Source organism: Pyrus communis, chromosome 11 (genome assembly GCF_041283825.1).
Source record: "Pyrus communis isolate YQ-2024b chromosome 11, ASM4128382v1, whole genome shotgun sequence".
NCBI lineage: Eukaryota > Viridiplantae > Streptophyta > Magnoliopsida > Rosales > Rosaceae > Pyrus > Pyrus communis.
The window spans coordinates 23,965,184-23,984,483 of record NC_142575.1 but is presented as its reverse complement, the minus strand read 5'-3'; the positions used below and the strand labels follow the sequence as shown (position 1 = coordinate 23,984,483).

The following is a 19,300-nucleotide window of genomic DNA, read 5'->3' as shown; positions in this document are numbered from 1 at the left end:
TCATTAAAAGAGAGCTTGAACCTATGTATTTGTGTAAACCCTTCACAACTAATGAGAATTCCTCTACTCCGTGGACGTAGCCAATCTGGATGAACCACGTACATCTTGTGTTGTTTGTTTCCCTGTCTCTATTCATTTACATACTTATCCACACTAATGACCAGAGCAACCTAGCGAAGGTCACAAACTTGACACTTTCTGTTGTACTAAAGTCCTCGCCGATTTTGTGCATCAACAGACTTAACTACTATGAACTATGAAATTAATTCTCTAAAAGCATAATTTTTTGTTTTTCTCGCATATACCTTTAGGTCTCGTTTAGCAAGTCGTATAAGAGACCGAATAGGTCTAATAATACGGACTCAGTCGTTTGGCACCCTCTCGTATTAAATTGGACCGGACTAATTTAATCTAACCCACTTATTTTATTTGGCATACACCCTCTTGCTAAAGGAGTAGGATTCTTTCCCCTCATATTCACATCTCATTCCCTCCCCTCCTCTCACATATTGTTTTTTTATCTTATTGTCTCTATATAAAAAAAATCAATATAAGGTGTTGACGTGGCTAAATCGTAACCATTCAAATAAGAGATAAGGAAAAGAGAGAGAGATTATGAGAGAAGAGAATCCTCCCTCCTTAATAAAACCTTCCAAAAAAGCTTATAATTAGTAGGGTCTCATTCCTCTCTCTTTCTTGCGAACTAAGCTTTCTCTCGCCTTTTCTCGTTGTCACCGTTCTCTCTGTCTCCTCTCGCCGACTATGTTCTCCCTATCTCCTTTTGTGGATTATGTTCTCCTCGTCTCGCACTCTGTTCTCCCAACCTCCTCTCGTTGGCTCTGTTTTCCCTGTCACCTTCCAAGCTCCAGCGTCTTTTCCATGTACTCTACAAGACACTCGCATTGCTCCTCTCCATTTCTCTGCAACATCATAAGGTTGAAGGGGAAGAGAGATTAAGATCAATTACAAACTAGTCGAAAACAGTAAATGCATATCACGATGCCTTTTCATAGTGTTTAACGAGTTTCATGGTGTCTGTTAGTGAATTTTCAGTATTTGTTAGAATCTAATTTTTTTTAGGTTAAAATGTTCATAAAATTAAATTAGGATAGTCTACATAAGTTTTTTTATTTAAAAATTTTACTTTAAGAAAAAAAATTAGTCTAAATTCATTCTTTAATAATCTGGGACTAAAATTTTAGGCCAGAAGGGTTGGAGCAGAAAAACTATTTTTGGGTTAAAACCTAAAATTTATGGGCTAACAATTTTAGGTTTTAGGCCAAGGGTTGGAGATGGTCTAAGGGAGTATGATTCTTTACCCTCCTATTCTCATCCCAGTTCCTCCCCTCCTCTCACACTTTGCTTTTCGATCTTATTGTCTTTATAAAAAAAAAATCAATATAAGATTTGACATGGCTTAATCGATGATACATATGAAAGATAAAATGACATTATTTATGCATCACTCATGTTGTGAGATGTGGTTGGAACTTTAGTGTTGAGATTGGAATTCTGGAAATGTGGGTGGTTGGAAATGATCTTTTGTGTAATTGAATCTATTCATTATGAAATCAGTTCCAGGCGAGCCATGTGTGCACATTAGAATAGGATATCGGCGGGATAAATTGTCGATGTGGGTGATTTGGGTTGAAGATCAATGAATTAGATAAGATGACTAGTAAAGAGGATTTATGAACTTGGGATATTAGTCTGTATAATAGAACATTCGAACCACCACTGCAGTGGTAAAATGTAAGGTATGTGACATGCACCCGTGTGTTTTATTATATAAATTAACAGGTGTAGCGCATTGCATTCATGCATTGTTATCAATAATGATTTGATATTTGGCTATATAATCTCATGACACTTAATTTAGTATTGTCAATTTACTGTGGTAAAGTTATGGTCCTACTAAGCTGTTGAAGCTCATCCCTCTATTATTATGCAGGTTCATGAAATAAACATTCAAAAGGGTAGGCAAGATGAGATTGGATTAGATGTGAGAATAAAAAGTTTATTCATCTATTTATTATAAAATTGTAAAGAATTCCTTATTTGTTTAAGAATTATGAGTTATTTTTATAAGAATAATTTATTTTTCAGTCCGTTCAATTTTCTTTTATTTATTTAGTTTTTAACTTACACTCCAGATTTGGGTTCGATTTCTTCCACCGACCCTGGGTTTGGAGCGTGATGGCTATCTTTCATTTGCTTCTTAGTTTAAAGATAATATTTGAAAAGTATTTGGGTTTCTAGATAATAACATAATTAACATTGAATTTATATTTATACAAAACACAATATGAATATTACAGTCATTAGTTCGATATTGCATCAAACGTCCGACTAATTTAGTTAATACTATTTGATGACTATTTATTCTATCCGACTGAAATAGTCAGTACAGTTTAAGTTGCCAAATAGTTCTACAAATAAAAAGCAAATACAATTGCCACTTATTGTTACGGTATAGTAGTATCTCTCTTTACTGTAAATGAGAAGTTTTATATTTGATTCTCGTCAAAATTGAATTTAAATCTCATTATTACTAACTTATTGTTAGCCCACTCCTTTACAACTTAACATAGATAAAGGAAAAAAAAAAAACAATTGGGCCACCACCTGAAAAAAGGTAAAGAAATTTCGTTGCAAATCATCATTTTAGATTCGGACCGAATATTTCTTCGCTTCCTGGCGACGAAAAATAGTGGTGAATCTAGTGATCATAATAACAGAAGGGAATCCTAATGCACCAAATTAAGGAATCTATGATATTAAAATTTGATTAAATGGTTACAGACAAGAACTATTTTAAAAATTATAATAACTTCAGATATTAAATTAAATTTCGATGGTACGAATTCCTGATTTGGTGAATTAGAATAAAGGGATCTGGAGGGCCTCTTTCCCATAATATAACAATCAAGATCTGGATCCTCTCTGAGGTAAACCTTCGAGATACTGCTGAACGAGAAACACGGGACGTTGGATTTCAATCAAACGGTTACAAATATAAAGTCCTTTTTAAAATTATAATAATTGTAACCGTTGAATCAAAATCCAACCTCCCGTCTTTGTCGCTCAGCAGGATCCGAGGGTTTGCCTCGGAGAGGATCCAGTTCCTAACAATCATAAGCAGCGACCCAACTGGTTCGAGCGCTTTTTTCTCACCCCCTGCAAAGTGAAGAAAAAGTGGTGTGAGCCACCGTCAACTCCTCGTCTTTCTCCCCCTGAATCCACTTTTACCATGACTGAGCTGCAGTTACAGAGTGTGTCTGGCTCCGAGTTGGAGTTACCGGAATCGTCCAGGGGAAGGTACGTCTCTCGATCAAACTCTCTGATTCTCTTGTTTCAACTTTAAAGCTTAGACCTGTAAACTTATGGGTTTTCTTGTATTTCCACCCAGCACAAAGAAAAAGCATAAAAACAATCAGGAGGTGCTTTTGTGCTGGAGTTTTCCCCACCATGGCTGGTACAAGCTCAACGTCGACGGAAGTTACCGCTCGGGGTGTATAGCAGGCGGCGGCGTGATCAGAAATCAAGACGGAGAATGGCTGACTGGGTTTGCTGAAAATCTGGGAACGGGCAAGAAACCCATTGAGGCTGAGGTCTGGGCATTGTACAGAGGCCTGGAGCTTGCCTGGAATTATGGGTGGTACCCAATTGAGGTGGAAACCGACTCAGCCATGGCGGTGACGCTTGTGTTCAGCCCGGTTCAGTTGTACCCGAAACACCCTCAGTTTAATTTGATTCATAAGTCCCTGAATCAGATTAGGAATAGCGAAAATCTGATTAGGAATTGCCTGAATCTACTTAACCAAATCCAAAACTACTCCCTGCAGCATGTGTACCGGCAAAAAAACAGCGTGGCTGATTTTTTGGCCAATTTTGGGCTGACATTGGGGTTGGGTTGCCATTATTTCGATGCTCCGCCGCCTGGCTGCGAGGCGGTTCTGGTCCAGGATATCTGTAGGGTGGCTAAGCCCAGGTCTCTTCTTCCCACAGTTATAGAATTCAGGTTTGTTGCGGGTTGCATACTTATGTTTTTAGTTTCTGTTGTGTGGTATTTGATGTTACGGTGGCATGTTATTGTTGCTTTGAGTTTGTAGAGGAGTAAAGAAATTGGAGGAACTGGATATTCACAAGGATGATGCTGCATCTTTGACATTCACATGGAAAATTGACAACTTCTCTCAGTTAAATGCCGTCAAGCATTACTCTGGTGTCTTCGTCGTCGGTTGTTTTGAATGGTATTTTATTGTCTCGTACCATCCACAAGCTTAAAATTTTTCTTTTTGCATTGTTATATTTAGGGTTTTCCACTTGTCTTGGTTGGTTCTATCAGGCGAATCCTTATGTATCCGAGGGGGAAGAACGGCGTAGGCTCCTTGTCGGTCTATCTGGATGTTACTGGTTCTTCAACATTACCAAAAGGGTGGGCTAGATATGCGCAATTCAGCTTGAGTGTCGTCAATCAACTTCAAAGCAGCAAGTCGATAACAAAGGGTACTTTGTTGTTATGTTCCTGTTGCTTATTTCACATTCATCCTTGTTTTTGTCTTTTGCCATGTTAGTTTGTAAATTTTAGGGTATAGGTAATTTATCGAAGGCAACTAGTTGTTGCTGTATCCTGTCATGGAGGTTTTTTGTTTTGTTTTTTTTTTTTTTTTTTTTTGTCTCACGCTTACTTTCCATGCCCGACTGCCTTCTTGACATTTTATTGAACTTTACTATGCGAGATACTGAAAGTAGATAAACGAAAGGCAATATGCAAATTTGTATCTCTGGTTCAAAAGATTAATTAGGTTTAGAACGGAAGTAGAATGCTAACAATACGTTTCACCATATGGAGATCTCCTTTGAAGAAAATCATAGAACTTGCGGAATATGTAATTGTTCAATAATATGTTTGCTTTATTCCGGGTCGCCTTTTAGGAAACATTCAAATGGTAATTTCTCCGGGCCCTGAAGACATGGTGTAACTGAAGGTTGAGATGCTGGATATCTATCTTCTACCAAAGATGGGGTCTTGTTTTTATGGCTGTATATTGGGGATGCTAACTGTTTGCCAGTGCATCTTGCATGGCAAAACATACCTTATCTGCAGTACGGTTGATAGTTTACCTGCTATTAATTAGTATATTAGATCACATGGGCACAGTAATACAACTTTTCATGTCTAAAAAGGTGATTACCGTTGAAAGCATAACCTTTCAAATTTTGCTTTAAGTTATGGCAATTGAATACCTTCTGTTTAGTAAATACTCGCGTGATAAAACCATTTAGTTTAAGGTAAGGATTGTTAGATTTTCATCCTTGTAGAATATGATTTTTTTTTTTTCCATCGAAATCAAGTTTTACAATGAGTTTTGACTTTGGTCCTTTGTTTAGGTACATTACTATGTGTTACTAAATCAATATTGAATCTAACACCCCGATTTGGGTAGTCTGGCCTCAAATGTTAGCTAAAGGCGGGGCGAGCAATTCTGTTGTGTGCCTGGGTTTGCTATGCGCAACGTTCTTTTTATGGGCAATCTGTGTGTTTGTTAAGCAGTTGAAATAAGTAGCTAAAATAGATAGTTAATTTCTGGACCTTCAAATCTCTTTCTTTGGTCGGGATTGAAACGATTGAAATTGGATTGTTTTGATCTTGAGTCTTACGTTTGTGGACTGTGGAAGTCTTTTATTCCTGGATCAAATGATCTAGGACTGTTTGTTTCCGCTAGTTATTTTAAGTACTCTGCATAATGAGCTACCTGTTATTTTTATTTCTATATTAGAAATTGTTGTGCTTGTATTGTTTGTGATCATGAATATTTGGACTTTGCAGATACTGGACACGTGTTCACTAAAAATGAAAGCGAAAGGGGCTTCGCCTCCTTAATTCCTCTAAGGGAGTTTTACAACCACCGCGAAGGATATCTTGTGAATGACATATGTATCATTGAGGCAAAGCTTGCAGTGCATAAGTCTGAAATTAAGCTTTTCGGAGCCCTCAGATAAAACCATTAAGGAGCAGCAGATTAGCCCACAAGTTCTGAAGAGTTGCCTACCGTTGGATGCACCAAGTTCCGAGCAGGTTTGCACCGAGCCTACTGATAGCCCTGCTAACCCTCCCGTAGTCAAGGAACTCAGAGGATGATGTGCCGTCCCACCATCCGGTGATCTAGGTTACGGTAGGGGTTAACCTTATTTTAGGATTATTGACGTGCTCGTCAAGCTTGTCTACGTAGGATATTCAAGTTGTATTATAAATTAGGAGTTTCCATAAAAAAAACAACTAAATTAGGTCATCGTAACCTTTTATATTATGTTTGGATGGAGGAAATACATTTCCAATTTTATCAAGTGTGTGCGTTAGGCTAAGCCGTATACAATTGCATAGCAGTGATTTGATATTGAACTTGTATTCATTGAAGTTAAACATAACACCTCACATTTATAAGTTGAGAGCAATATGATTGCAACAGCTTATTCGGGCCCCAAAATGGTAGCGTCGACTCCACTTGCACCCCAACCTTCACTACTGTTAGGAATTTATACAAATATAAGATAAAGAATTTGATATAGGGCATACTTTGTAGAATTAACGAATTCTGGATCTCCATCTCCTTCCTACGAACCACGAAGGAGAGCGTCATCCAAGGGAGGATTTGGTTGCATCTATCTCTATTAGATTGCCTATATACCTTGTCCCCATGCACAAGGATCAAACCACCGTCATTCTTAGTAGCCTCCAAATCCTAGGGCCAAGGTGATAACCTAGAGGCTAAACTAAAAGAGAGAAATATTACTAAGAGCTCTAAAGCTAAGAGAATTGTTTCTGTTGGTGTCATCTCCTTTTCCAAAGCCCTCTTTATATAGTGGCTAGGTGGGAAGAGAGAAAGGGAAATGGTCAATGTGGGACAAATACCACATATCAATAACACACCCTATACTGGGTGTATAAATCCTACATCTCCCACTCACCCACATAGGGTGTTGGAATCATCTCAATTAGCTCATCTAATTCTCATCCATTATAATTTACCTCCTCATACAGGATATGGGGCGCGCGACCTTGCGAGAATGAACGTACACATCCATGATTGCTGTCATTAAGCTCTCACCAAACTTAACAAGAGTGCATCACTCGAAAGTTCATTGCTTTATACCCCAAACAGTTCGTCATACACCAAACTTGACATTCTTTATCCCTCATTACGATATAAAAAGAAATGTCATGTTCCACAAATATCATGTATCCATGTCTTACGTTTGACAACTAATATCAAATAGACGCTGGCCAGCTAATGAATCACATGACATAGTGTAGTCTTTAAACTATCTTCCCTAAGCTCTCATGTTAGTCTAATTTGGTTTAACTGCTTGCCTAGACACGCCTCTTGGGACAATTACTAACTTGACCGTCTAAGATAAACGTGTTAAAGTAGCGATCATCAAACCTTCTCTTTTTGACATAGACTTTAGTTCAAAGGGTATAAGGGTAGGATCACATAGATCTAGTGGCTCACACAGTGACTTGAAGCAGGGATCAATTCGTCGTTCTCACTGTTGGCCATAACTAGCACATACAGTATGAACTGTATGCTATGGTGTACTCTCAATTTAATGAGTGTGTCACATGTCCGTTGGACATACACCATATGAATCTTAGTTTAAGCACTACACAAATGCTTAACTTGAGAATCTAGCCTAGTCACCCCTGTCGGCGCCTACCTAGTTACTCACTTCCAGCTTGACAAGCTTTAACATCGATTTCAAATGGAAAAATCTCCATGTTCGACCTTTGCTAGGTCTCATCTTAGACACTTCTAAGACAACATATACATATATCTAGGGTATGTTTTGTACGTGAAATCATACACATGTCTGGTCTTGCACTCAAATGCGTTTCAGACATATATGTCTCATCTTGCTCATTACCTCAACGCTAGGGCAAATCGTTTCAAGTGAGTGAAACTGATTCTAGCTTGGTGACACTCGAAAAAAAAATGTGCATCATAACGTTCTTTGAAAAAATTAATTCTAATGAGTCTCTTGTAGCTTTTATACTTAGGAGTGTGACATATTACCATTATCGCTAGGGCTACATCTTTGAGACTCCTCACCTTGTGCAATTGCAAGTAATCATGAACAAATTTGGGTTCCCTCCAACTTAGGGACTTCTTTTGCATAGATCAGAGCAGGTTCACATAAAATCTCTCTTGTTAATGCAAAATACCTCCAAAATAATTCCATAAGGAGCATCTATGTTTTTCAAAAGTAGGTGGGTGATAGGAGCATATTTAGGCGACTTAGTTAGCTTGTTTTCGTACATTTATGTTGTTAGTTCGTAGTTATTTTAGTAGTTTAAGCTATTTTCGTGTGTTTTTAGGTTCATATGGCTAAGGAAGCAAAAAGGTGCATTTTGGAGCAAAATTGGGCTTGGAATGGATAGCATATGCTTGGAGCAAAAGGAATGGACGAAATTGAAGACCTAAAGGTGTTAGGATTCCTAATCTAAGAAGGATTCCTAATCAAAGAAGGATTCCTAGTCAAAGAAGGTTTCCTACTTGAAGTAGGAAAGTTAAGCCAAGGTTTCCTATTTTTGTTTAACCTTTCCTAATCCTAAATATCCCTAAGTTCCAGCAACTTTGAAGGTATCTTATGCATTTTAGGACACAAACCAAAGATTCCTTGCACTATCCTAGTCTATGTCGAACCTTTCTTACCCTTTTCTTCCAAAATCTGCCATATAACTTCTTTCCCTTTTATTCTAGTCAATGCCGCAACTTTCCTTCCCTTTTCCATTAGAATTCTGATTTGTTACCCTTTTTCCTTGAGGATTTGGAGCTAAAAACCTTCCCAAATTAATTACTTATTGCCTTAACCTTTCTCCCTCTATATATACATAATCTGCCGCACTTATGGGAGATTCTAGACATCCATACACATCCATACGAATTTTCTCTCATTCTCCCTATTCATTCAGCCATCATCCACCCCCTACCACCATCCAACCTATCCATCCATCACCATAATTCATACACAAACACCCTTGTGCTGCAACAAAGAAGGAGAAAGAAGAGACGAGAAGCCTTGGACGTTTTGGCCATTCAAACTTGGATTGTTGGAGCGTTTCTAGGTGTATTCAATCTTTGTTTTCAATGTTTAATTTATATTCTCTTTGTTTTGTTGTAAACATGAGGAACTAATTTTGTTTTGGCTAGGGGAGACTTTGAAACCATGATTATATTTGCAATATGAATTGATTAATTCCAGTTGTGATTTCATAAATTGTGAATGCAATTTATTTAACCGTTTGATGGATAACTTATTCTTGTTTGTTGATTAAGGGTGCACACTTAGTTAGCATGCATGACTTTGGGGCTAGAATATAAGAGAGTTTCACATAATCGTTACAAACTTATATTCACAAGTAGTTAAGGTTGTTTTCACAATCATGTTAAGTAAATTCCTAGCATGAGTATCATGATGTCATAGTTACAAGTGCTTTGTCAATACTTATGATTTTCATAGAACGTAATGATCTTTGATTGTATCTCTATTATGATGTCATGTAGGGGACTTTTGAAGAATGCTTTGGGTTGTCGTATGATGTCATCCAATCCAATAACTTAAGGAAAATCTGAGGGTTAATTAGTGATGTCACGGTTAATCTGGGGTGTTGAGGTTCATGGTTTATCGAAAAGCAACTAGAAATCAATTTGTATGCAAGTGTGTCATGTGTGGAGAAGGACCCTCTAGCTAGCTAATCACCCATCCATATACCCAAATTCGTTCATAACTTTGTCTAGTTTAGTTTCTGTTTTGTTTTAATTCAAATTCGTCAAAACCAAAACCCCCCTTTGTTTTAAGTGTCTATTAGGCTAGAATCTGAGTTATTGTGTGTTTTTAAGTGTTTTGAGTCAAAACTAATTCAATTTTCGTCCAAAGTAAGTCTTAGCGTCTAGTTTGAGTCTATTTGGTTGTTTTGTGTTGTTTTGAGTCTTTTGAGTTTGCTTTGAGTCATATAAGTTTAGTTAAGAGTCTTTGAGTTCATTTAAGTGTTTTTAAGCATATTTTTGTATCTTTGAGTCAGTTTTCATTAGATTAGCAATCCCTCCTAATCCCCGGCCTAGAACGATCCCTACTTATATCTATACTACAATTGTCAAAAAGAGGGTTTAATTTGTGTGCTATTATTTATCACATCAGTGGGTTCTTTCAATTCCATATAAGGTAAATGCAAGTATATTTTCATCACTCTATTGAGAAAATATTTCAACCATGAGTAAACATGGAATTACTTGTACCTTGAACAATCATTTTTTCCATGAAGGATCTTATGTCAACCTTATGATGATATAAGAACCAAAATGATGTTTTATGGACATCAAAAATCCTTTTACTGTTCTAAGTTTAGCAATGACTTATGATTTCTTCAAAATGGCTTGGTTTGGACAATCATCCACTTCTCGGATAGACTACGCATCAACGCTTTGTGAATAGCGAGCGTACACCATTTTATCACAAGGACTGATGAGTTTATATATAAACATCTCCAAAAATGGTATTTATATTATTTCTTATCCACACACGTGGTTCATACATGCCGCCTTACAATTGGCACACGTATGATTTCTCTTATCGTCTAGATGCACATTTTAAGACAATGGTTAACACTATTCCTCATTTCATATTCTAGGAAGCTTTGATGTAGAATCACACGACACTCTATCTCTTCTAAGATGTCTTGAGTTTCAGTATAGCTCAAATGGCAACCATGGAGCTTCTATACGTTAATCTTTAGCAAATCAACTAAGAAGCATCTAAGAGTATCACTAAAACTTCTCTAGCATGTCAAAAATGCTTTGTGTCTCACACCACAATTATGGAGACAATCTATTTTTCAATAAAGACATCAAATGTCAGCAATTATGGAAAGACAAGAACACCTTGGGCTCTAAGTCTTAAAGTACAACAACAACGGCTAGAAAGACTTCCAAATGTCAACACAAATAAGGACACTTGTCTAGAATCCAATAATGTGTGAACCCAATTCTCTTTTTGGATTGAAAATTGTTCACTTAGGTTAGGTCATGGAAAAAAATGAGTCACGTCTGACCCCACCTTGGGAAGACATCTCATACTTTCCATCTCTTATTGAAAAATCATTTCTTTTATGAAAAGAAAAATTTTCAATTTCGCTTGTTAATGAAAGATTTGTCTGTGAGGACCATCTCTTTTAGTCATTTAACAAAGCAGAATAACATTCATCACCATCTAGGGAGAATGTCTTTAAGACCTAATAGCCTTTTCACGATGTGCTAGGATCCTAAGTTCAACAATCCACAAATACCAACCACTTTACTGGTTCAACTACTAAGTGGGATTATGAACCTTCTAAGACCACTCTTATTTTTAATAAGTTTCAATTCACATTCTTTATGACTTTTATCAAAAGTCACTCAATTTATTGATTGTATCATATTCACAACCTATATTGTTTTGTGAAAACTTTGATCCTCTCACATAACTGCAATGGTACAATTCCATTAGCTGTACTCCCACTATTGTTTAGTACATTTTCTTCTGTTGTACTTCCCTAAGGTGGAAGATTCCTTGTAGTTTAGCGGTACACTTCCCTTAGTTACACTCCCACTAAACTTACAACCCCTTAAACTTACAACCCCTTGTACTTAAGCTAGCATTCTAGCTTAGAGATTGCTTCTAGACTAGTGGTACCCTTCCATTTATTAGTACTCCCACTAGGCCTAGTAACCTACTTCTTGGAAAATCTTTAAAGTCTAGTGGTACACTTCCATTAGTTGTACTCCCACTAAACGTACAATCTTTTAGCGACATTAGGTAAGGATATATATATTTATTTATTTTTTCCACCTTCGCTTAAAGATTGGAAGATCTTTCCAATGTGAAGAACAAGTTTATAGTCAATTCTATTGCAATTTAAATGTCACAAGAAATTAGTCAACCCTTAAGTCTATATCCTAGACAACCGTCTCACCATATGTGAAAACTGATGTAAGCTAATTGAAAATTCAAAGTCGTTACTTTGCTCATTCAATTGCTTTAGGGTTTTAGGGACTAATTGTTTCAAACAACATCTCCCACTAGGTTGGAAGTGTTCAACTGTGCCTACACCACCTTAAATGGTGTGTGGCAATGCCCAAAATTTCCGAAAATTCCTTTCCAAGTGATTGGAATCCTACTCACAATTTCATGGTTTTCCAAGAAGAGTATAATAGACTCTATTCTTTTGATATACATATAAAGCTGTAATTAAACCAAGGTTTTATGACAATGTACAATTAAAGAATAATTGCCCTTGAGTAGTAGGAAAATTAATTAGTTTTTTTTTTTTTCCAGAAAAACATGGGAAGCATCTACTTAATGCTCTCAAATAAAATTACAATTATAGTGAATTAGCTCACTAATTTGAGCTAGATTTGAATAGCACTCCCATGAGATTTTTTTCAAAACTTACTAAAATGTCAAAGTATTGTTGATCACTTAGCGAGTGAGTCAAGTAATGACCTATCTCTAACAATTTTGATCAACTAACTTTTAGCATTCCATATTTAAAGAAAAACACATTTAATGCAAGTTGAGGAATAGTGTCGTCTTAAAATTATAAAGTATTTTTAACTTCTCAAATATTGGTGCATCGAAAAGGGCATATATTCCAAAAATATTGCTTGATGATGAAATGTTGAAGAAATTTTCTAAGCCAAACTAAGGAATGCGAACTTATTCACAATCTCCTTGCATTTCCAAGTGGATCAATCGCTTAGTACTTCAAGGAATAGAATTAGATAACCAAGTTATATTATCTTCATTTAAGTTCTCACCACATATGCCAAAATTGCTTCAAGCACAACTAAAAAAGAAGTACAAGCCAAATTTGCACCATGTATACTTCATTTAGTAGAGAGTTAAAATTGAAGATCATAGTAGTACTCACTCAAATAAAATTGAAGATCATAGTAGTACTCACTCAACCAATCTGAGTGAGATGTTTTATCTTCAACATTAATATAACCAACTATGCTTGAGCAATTTTATCCATTCTCTCTCTCTCTCTCTTTCTCTCTCTCTCGACTTCTTCAATTGGACTACTTTTAGCATGCCACCTAGGGCACTTCCTTAACTTTCAAGCTAATTCTTGATGAGAATTCTCATCAAGATCTCGGTTCTCTTAAGGGTCAAGGTGTATCCAATTCCTAAAAGCATTAGAGACATGTTATTATAACCAGCATTACACCCTTTGGTGGAGCCTTTTGCTCTAATTTCATGAGAAACGCTTATCTACTTAAGCATTAAATATATATATATATATATTTTTTTTTTTGCAACTCTCGATAATTTAAGCCATATAACTATGGACAAAAGTAATATATAAACGTTGATTATATATTAACTACACATTTTTCTTATTTATTTCACAAGTCTTAATTAAGAAATATGAACCTATCCTATAAATTAAGATCGAAAAATCCACTAAGTCGCTTGTAATTACCACTCAATATTATAGGTTGTGTAAGATCCCACATCGTCCAGGGGTGAGAATCATGTAAGCCTTATATCTATATTCCCATCTTTACATAGCACGAGACATTTTGGGAGCTCATTGTCTTCGGGTTCCGTAGGAACTCCGAAGTTAAGCGAGTTCGCACGAGAGAAATCCTAAGATGGTTGACCCACTGGGAAGTTCTCGTATGAGTTCCCAGAAACAAAACCGTGAGGGCGTGGTTGGGGCCCAAAGCGGATAATATTGTGCTACGGTGGGGCCCGGGCCGGGATGTGGTGGGGCCCGGGCCGGGATGTGACAATTTGGTATTAGAGCCAATCCCTGGTTGAAAGTGTGCTGACAAGGCGTCGGACCCCTAAGGGGGGTGGATTGTAAGACCCCACGTCGCCCAGGGGTGAGGATCCTGTAAGCCTTATATGTCTATTCCGATCTCTACCTAGCACGAGGCCTTTTGGGAGCTCATTGGCTTTGGGTTCCGTAGGAACTCCGAAGTTAAGCGAGTTAGCACGAGAGCATTCTTAGGATGGGTGACCCATTGGGAAGTTCTCGTGCGAGTTACTAGAAACAAAACCGTGAGGGCATGGTCGGGGCCCAAAGCGAACAATATCGTGCTACGGTGGAGTTGAGCCCTGGATGTGGTAGGGGCCGGAGCCGGGACACTAGTACAAAAAATACTTTGGGTGACGTAGGTCCTTCGTCGCGCAAAGTCAAAAAAACGTCGCGCAAAAATTTGCGTGACGAACCTTCGTCACGCGACAAGCGTCGCGCCACGCCTGTGAAAGAAGGTTTTGCGCGACGAAGAAGTTACATGCGTCACGCAAAGTGTCTTTGCGTGACGTAGTAACATGCGTCACGCAAAGTGGGTGTGGGTTGGCGTGACGAAGGTGTGCGTCACGCAAAGTCGGTTGGTGTGACCTAGGTGTGCGTCACGCAAAGTGGGTGTGGGTTGGCGTGACCAAGGTGTGCGTCACGCAAAGTCTTAAAGACACTTTGCGTGACGCATACCTACGTCACGCAAACCCACTTTGCGTGACCTATGGAACTTTTTCGTCGCGCAAACTTTTTATGTTTTTATTTTTTTTTTATTTTTTTGACAAAAATATTTTTGATTTATTAATATTTTTGATTTAATTTTTAATAAATATTGTAATTCAATTGTAAACAATAAACAATAAACCAAGAAAAAATTTAATTATAAACCATATGAAAATGTGCATACAAGATGTCTAAACAAAAAAAGAAAAAACTACAACAAGTAGTCTTCTAGGTTTGAAAACTACTGGGTATCGGGTAGGTGAGGTGGCTGGGAGGTCGAAGGTGGAGTAAGATCAGGTGCTGGCAGCTGGATTTGGAGACCGGACACCGCTAAGGCCTGTACAATCATACTCATCTAGGCCCTCATCTGCTCGTTCTCAGCTCTCATCTGCTCGTTCTCAGCCTTTATATGCTCGCTCTGGGCCCTCATCTGCTCACTTTGGGCCTTTATCTGCTCATCCTGGGCTGCAAGCTGACCTTTTAGGGTTGTCACTTCCTCCTTCAGGGCGTTGACCTCTCCTGTGGTCGATTTGGAAGAAGAGGCACCCGTCTCACGAACCCGCGCCTTCCCCATACCCCGAACAACCTTGCCATGACGACGATTTTGCAAGACCTCCCCTAATAGTATATCACTAGCAAAATGCCCGCGCGTTGCTGCGGGACTTGAATGCATCAGCCTTAACTACATGAATAAGACACATTTAACCTGAAAAAAATTCAACAAAATCATGAATGAACAAAAGGGATAGAGGAGTGAATGGTGTAGGTAAGATAAGTAGCTTGACTTTTGTATACATTCAACCAAGCTGATTACAAAAGATGTGGTTGCAAAAAATGCTCTGATTCTCTAAGCAACATGCATTTTACACATATATTACCCTTGAAGTTAAGATGGCAAAATATATGTCCTGCAGGCCAGTCACCTGTTTTAGCAGTTAAACAAAAAAAAAAAAAACATAAAAAGTGTTTTGTTCCTGTTTCAGCAGCTAAGCAACTAAGTAGAAGAATGTTTGTTCGAGTTGATGCAATGAGAGTTCTCCTTATACATTAACGCTAAGCAAAATTAACTGGGTTAGTTTGTTGATATCCAACCCAAAATTAACACTAATAAAAAAAAGCACTTGAATCAAATCCATAAGCAAAAACAGATGTTAAACATGAGAAAAATTAAATGGAAAAGAAAACAATGTTAAATATCCTAGGTGCTCCATTTATAATTATTCTCTATTTCTATATATTTAAACTACCAATTATCAGCACAAATATTTCATTTCCTTGCAACTACCACAACTACATATAAAACATACTTGATAGAGCATGTAATTGCTTTAATGTCTTTATCAAAAAATTCGTTGGTTAGGAAATGCAGAGTGTTGCAATGGAAACATGAAGACCGAATACAGGAGTGTGAATTAAGTGTGCCGTATGCTATATCAATGTTAACATTTCATTTTTACTTAAAATAGCCCCAAAGAATATATAATAATACAGAACTCACCAAACCACTTACCCTAACAAAAAAATGCTGAGAATAAACATGTGTCAATAAGTAGCTAAAGGGAGACATAAACTGCAAATCAACAGTGACTAAAAACAAAATCTCAGAGACCAAACATACATAAACATGCAGCAAAAAGAAAAAAAAATGTCTGAAAAACTGACCTTTAATTGTGATTCTAACGTTAACAGCGAGGTTGATTGAACCTACAGATCATGCGCAACCCTCTCCTAAAACCAAAGCAAACACAAGATAAGCTAAAAATAAACAACTTCATTCAATAAATTCACAAAATTAACTCCAAATCACTAAATTAGCCTCTTGAATTCGGCTAGAGATCTCATCACGAAGCCCAACATTTTTTTTAGAATATGATTAGCATTCTCACCTGTCATTTTCAATGTGAATTTCACACTTGCTTTCGACTCTAGCATTGTCAACCACTTTTGTTCCAAATCTTGTATTCCAGTAACCGGTCCCAACATCTTGCAATTTAATAAAGGAGCATTGTAAGATTGTAGAGATGCATAGAACAGATAAAGCTAATGACAGAGAGCTAAGCTAATTCACCTCTTCCATAAGTCCATGTCTCCACCCAAGCCTAAACATCCCAACATTGCCTCGATAAGTGTGTTGTCCTGACCTGCAAGATTTATAAAGAAGAAGCAGAGAAATTGATGCATAACCACAGATTAAAAATTGCAGACAGAATAAAAGGAACAAATTGAAAACACTAAATAGAAACAGCCAACTGACATCAGAAACCTTTACCTGTGCTTCCCTTTTACATGCTCATTCTGCATAAGCTGCCTATAGTGTTTATTTTTCCTTAAACGGGCTTAAGGTCATAACCACAGGTGAATGAAGGGCTATTAACTTAAACATTTATAAATAACCGTCAGTCCCTAGCTATTATGCATGCCACTAATGAAATGAGGGATCACCATTTGTTAAGGTACCTGGAATTCACCAATACCAGGATATTTCCAACCATGCCGTTCAGGATAAGAAGGATACCATAGCTCTCCACACGGACCTAATCCAACTTCAATTTCTGATATCATTCCTTCCTCAAAAAACTAATCAAATTCAACTCTGAAGCTCCTCATGTAGTCGAAGTAAACCTGCATTGGTTCCATTATAATATAACAGAATAGAAACTCTCAGCATTAAACAGTAAGAATGCATAGGGTCTGATTCTTAGAGAAATTCTTCCATTTTCATCCGAGTCTCACCGATTAAAACTTTCACCCAAAAAAACACTCTCTGATCAAACGAAAACTCCAAAACCAATTCTATGGTTGATTCAACAGGTTTATACTATAAAGAAAATAACGATACAATATGGATACCTAGTCTTTTTTTGGTGGAAAAGAATCTTGTTTTATACCAGTTGGAAAACAATGCTTTTGTTTGATACAATCTGGTCTTGGTTAAAATCTAGTATCATTTATAGAAAGGGGGAAAAAAAGTAGTAGCAATATACCCATATTACGCTGCAACATGCTTGCATTTCTCCGCACCAAGTGTGGTTAATCATGTCAGCATCCAGAATCACAACCCTGGGCCTGATAAATAAAGCCAACCAGATACTCGAGATCAAAAAAGGTGAAACTACATGCATAGAGAACTAAAAATAAGATAGAAGTCAGTTCTTTGCAAAACCAACAATTGCATTTACCAAAAAATGAAATAAAAATAAAACCCAACAACCAAAAAAGAGGAGCATGTGCAATAGCAGTCATGTAAGAGTTCAGTTCGAAATTTCAGATTAACCCATTACATCATTTCTATAAAAAATATTCCAATTATGGCATTATCATTGAGCAAAATTAACATGTTGGCAGAAAAACAAATCTTATGAAAACGGTGTGTGGATTTATAGTTAACCAAAGCATTGATTATAAAACTGACATCTAACTGAACAAAAGAATAATCTTTACATTGACAACATACAAATGCAAAGGTGATATCAAGTTTTTCAACTGCTTCCCCCCAAAAAAAAAAAAAAAAAAAAAAAAAGAAAACATTTATAACTTGTAAGTGGTCTTGCTAACTACACCTTAGGTTAAGTCCCAAACTTACAATATTTGGACGTATGATGGTGAAACTGTAACATTGTTCTTTGCATCCAACATTAATTCCTTGAAATATATGTAGTAAAATTTGGATCTGTCTGTGTGAAAAAAAATGAAATAACACATGGGAAGCATTAGCTTGAAAATGGATAAAAGGGACATATATGTATACGCCTGTTCCTCAACTTCATCTGATAGGTAAAGTTCATCAGGCAAACCTTCTAAAGCCTGACCGAGTCTTTCATGAACCACATGAAATCTAACCATGATTGCCTCGCTTTCAAGTGCCTAAATTACCGCAACAACAAATAAATTAATAATTCATGGTTCCGAATTTGAACATCTATTAATTTTCAAAGGGAAAAAGCCTAACCAGATAAATTTTGCTCCCTGGACAAAACACCCACAACCCCACGTTTAAAAGTATAAAAAACCCTCCACAAATCAGATACCAGAAATAAGATCCCTTCAAATACGAAAAATTTTGGGATCGAAACACAACAATATCCAAGAAAAACAAACAATTCGAGAAAAACAGTGAGAATAAGGTACGAATCAGAGAAAGAAGTGAGATTTAATTACCTCTTGAAGGGATCGAAGGGATCACGAAGCAGAGATGGAAGAGATCGATGCGGACTGTAGGACGCATGATCGAAGTCGCCAACCCGTGTCTCCCTCCTCTATAATTTAGGAAAAGAGGATAGGGTATATGATTAGGGAAAGTCTGCAATTTAGGCCGTGTTGCAAAACTTGGAAAAATTGAAAAAAAGCGCCTATTTTTCGTTATGGACCGCCAAAATTTTCAATTGGCGTGACGTAGGTATACAATTTGACGTCGCGCAAAGTGGTTTTGCGCGAAGATTAAAGCGTCGCGCAAGGTTTTTTTTTTTTTTTTTAATATTAAAAAAATTACCAAAAATGTGACTTTACTCCTTTCAAGTTCAATTTTTATTTCACATAAACCCCACAATAATATATTATTCCAAAAAAAAACCCATAATAATTTTTTTTACATATATATCATTCAATTTCTTAAGTGTTATAAGTACAAAATAAATAAATTAAAATCTACTTAGTAAATACATATACCATTGCACTTGATGGGAAACACATTGTACGAAACTAGTTTCAACGATCCAACCGTCAAACTTG

The 19,300-nt window shown here is 36.9% G+C and overlaps 1 protein-coding gene and 2 long non-coding RNA genes across 3 annotated transcripts; 1 reads left to right on the top strand and 2 right to left on the bottom strand.

Moving 5' to 3' along the window:
• Nucleotides 1–2,945: 2,945 nt before the first annotated feature.
• LOC137742428 (uncharacterized) lies at nucleotides 2,946–6,351 on the top strand. The gene is made up of 5 exons (XM_068482290.2): nucleotides 2,946–3,318; nucleotides 3,410–4,021; nucleotides 4,113–4,253; nucleotides 4,349–4,509; nucleotides 5,834–6,351. Exons 1-5 carry the CDS (start codon nucleotides 3,251–3,253, stop codon nucleotides 6,004–6,006), a joined length of 1,155 nt encoding a protein of 384 aa, XP_068338391.2. The 5' UTR covers nucleotides 2,946–3,250; the 3' UTR covers nucleotides 6,007–6,351.
• Nucleotides 6,352–16,256: 9,905 nt separating this feature from the next.
• On the bottom strand, nucleotides 16,257–16,688 carry LOC148693137 (uncharacterized). The gene is made up of 3 exons (XR_015953115.1): nucleotides 16,641–16,688; nucleotides 16,459–16,555; nucleotides 16,257–16,300 (listed from the first exon to the last, which is right to left on the bottom strand). It is a non-coding gene; the product is annotated as an uncharacterized LOC148693137 (long non-coding RNA).
• Nucleotides 16,689–16,939: 251 nt separating this feature from the next.
• On the bottom strand, nucleotides 16,940–18,242 carry LOC148693136 (uncharacterized). The gene is made up of 3 exons (XR_015953551.1): nucleotides 18,156–18,242; nucleotides 17,557–17,638; nucleotides 16,940–17,194 (listed from the first exon to the last, which is right to left on the bottom strand). It is a non-coding gene; the product is annotated as an uncharacterized LOC148693136 (long non-coding RNA).
• Between the last annotated feature and the right edge of the window lie 1,058 nt (nucleotides 18,243–19,300).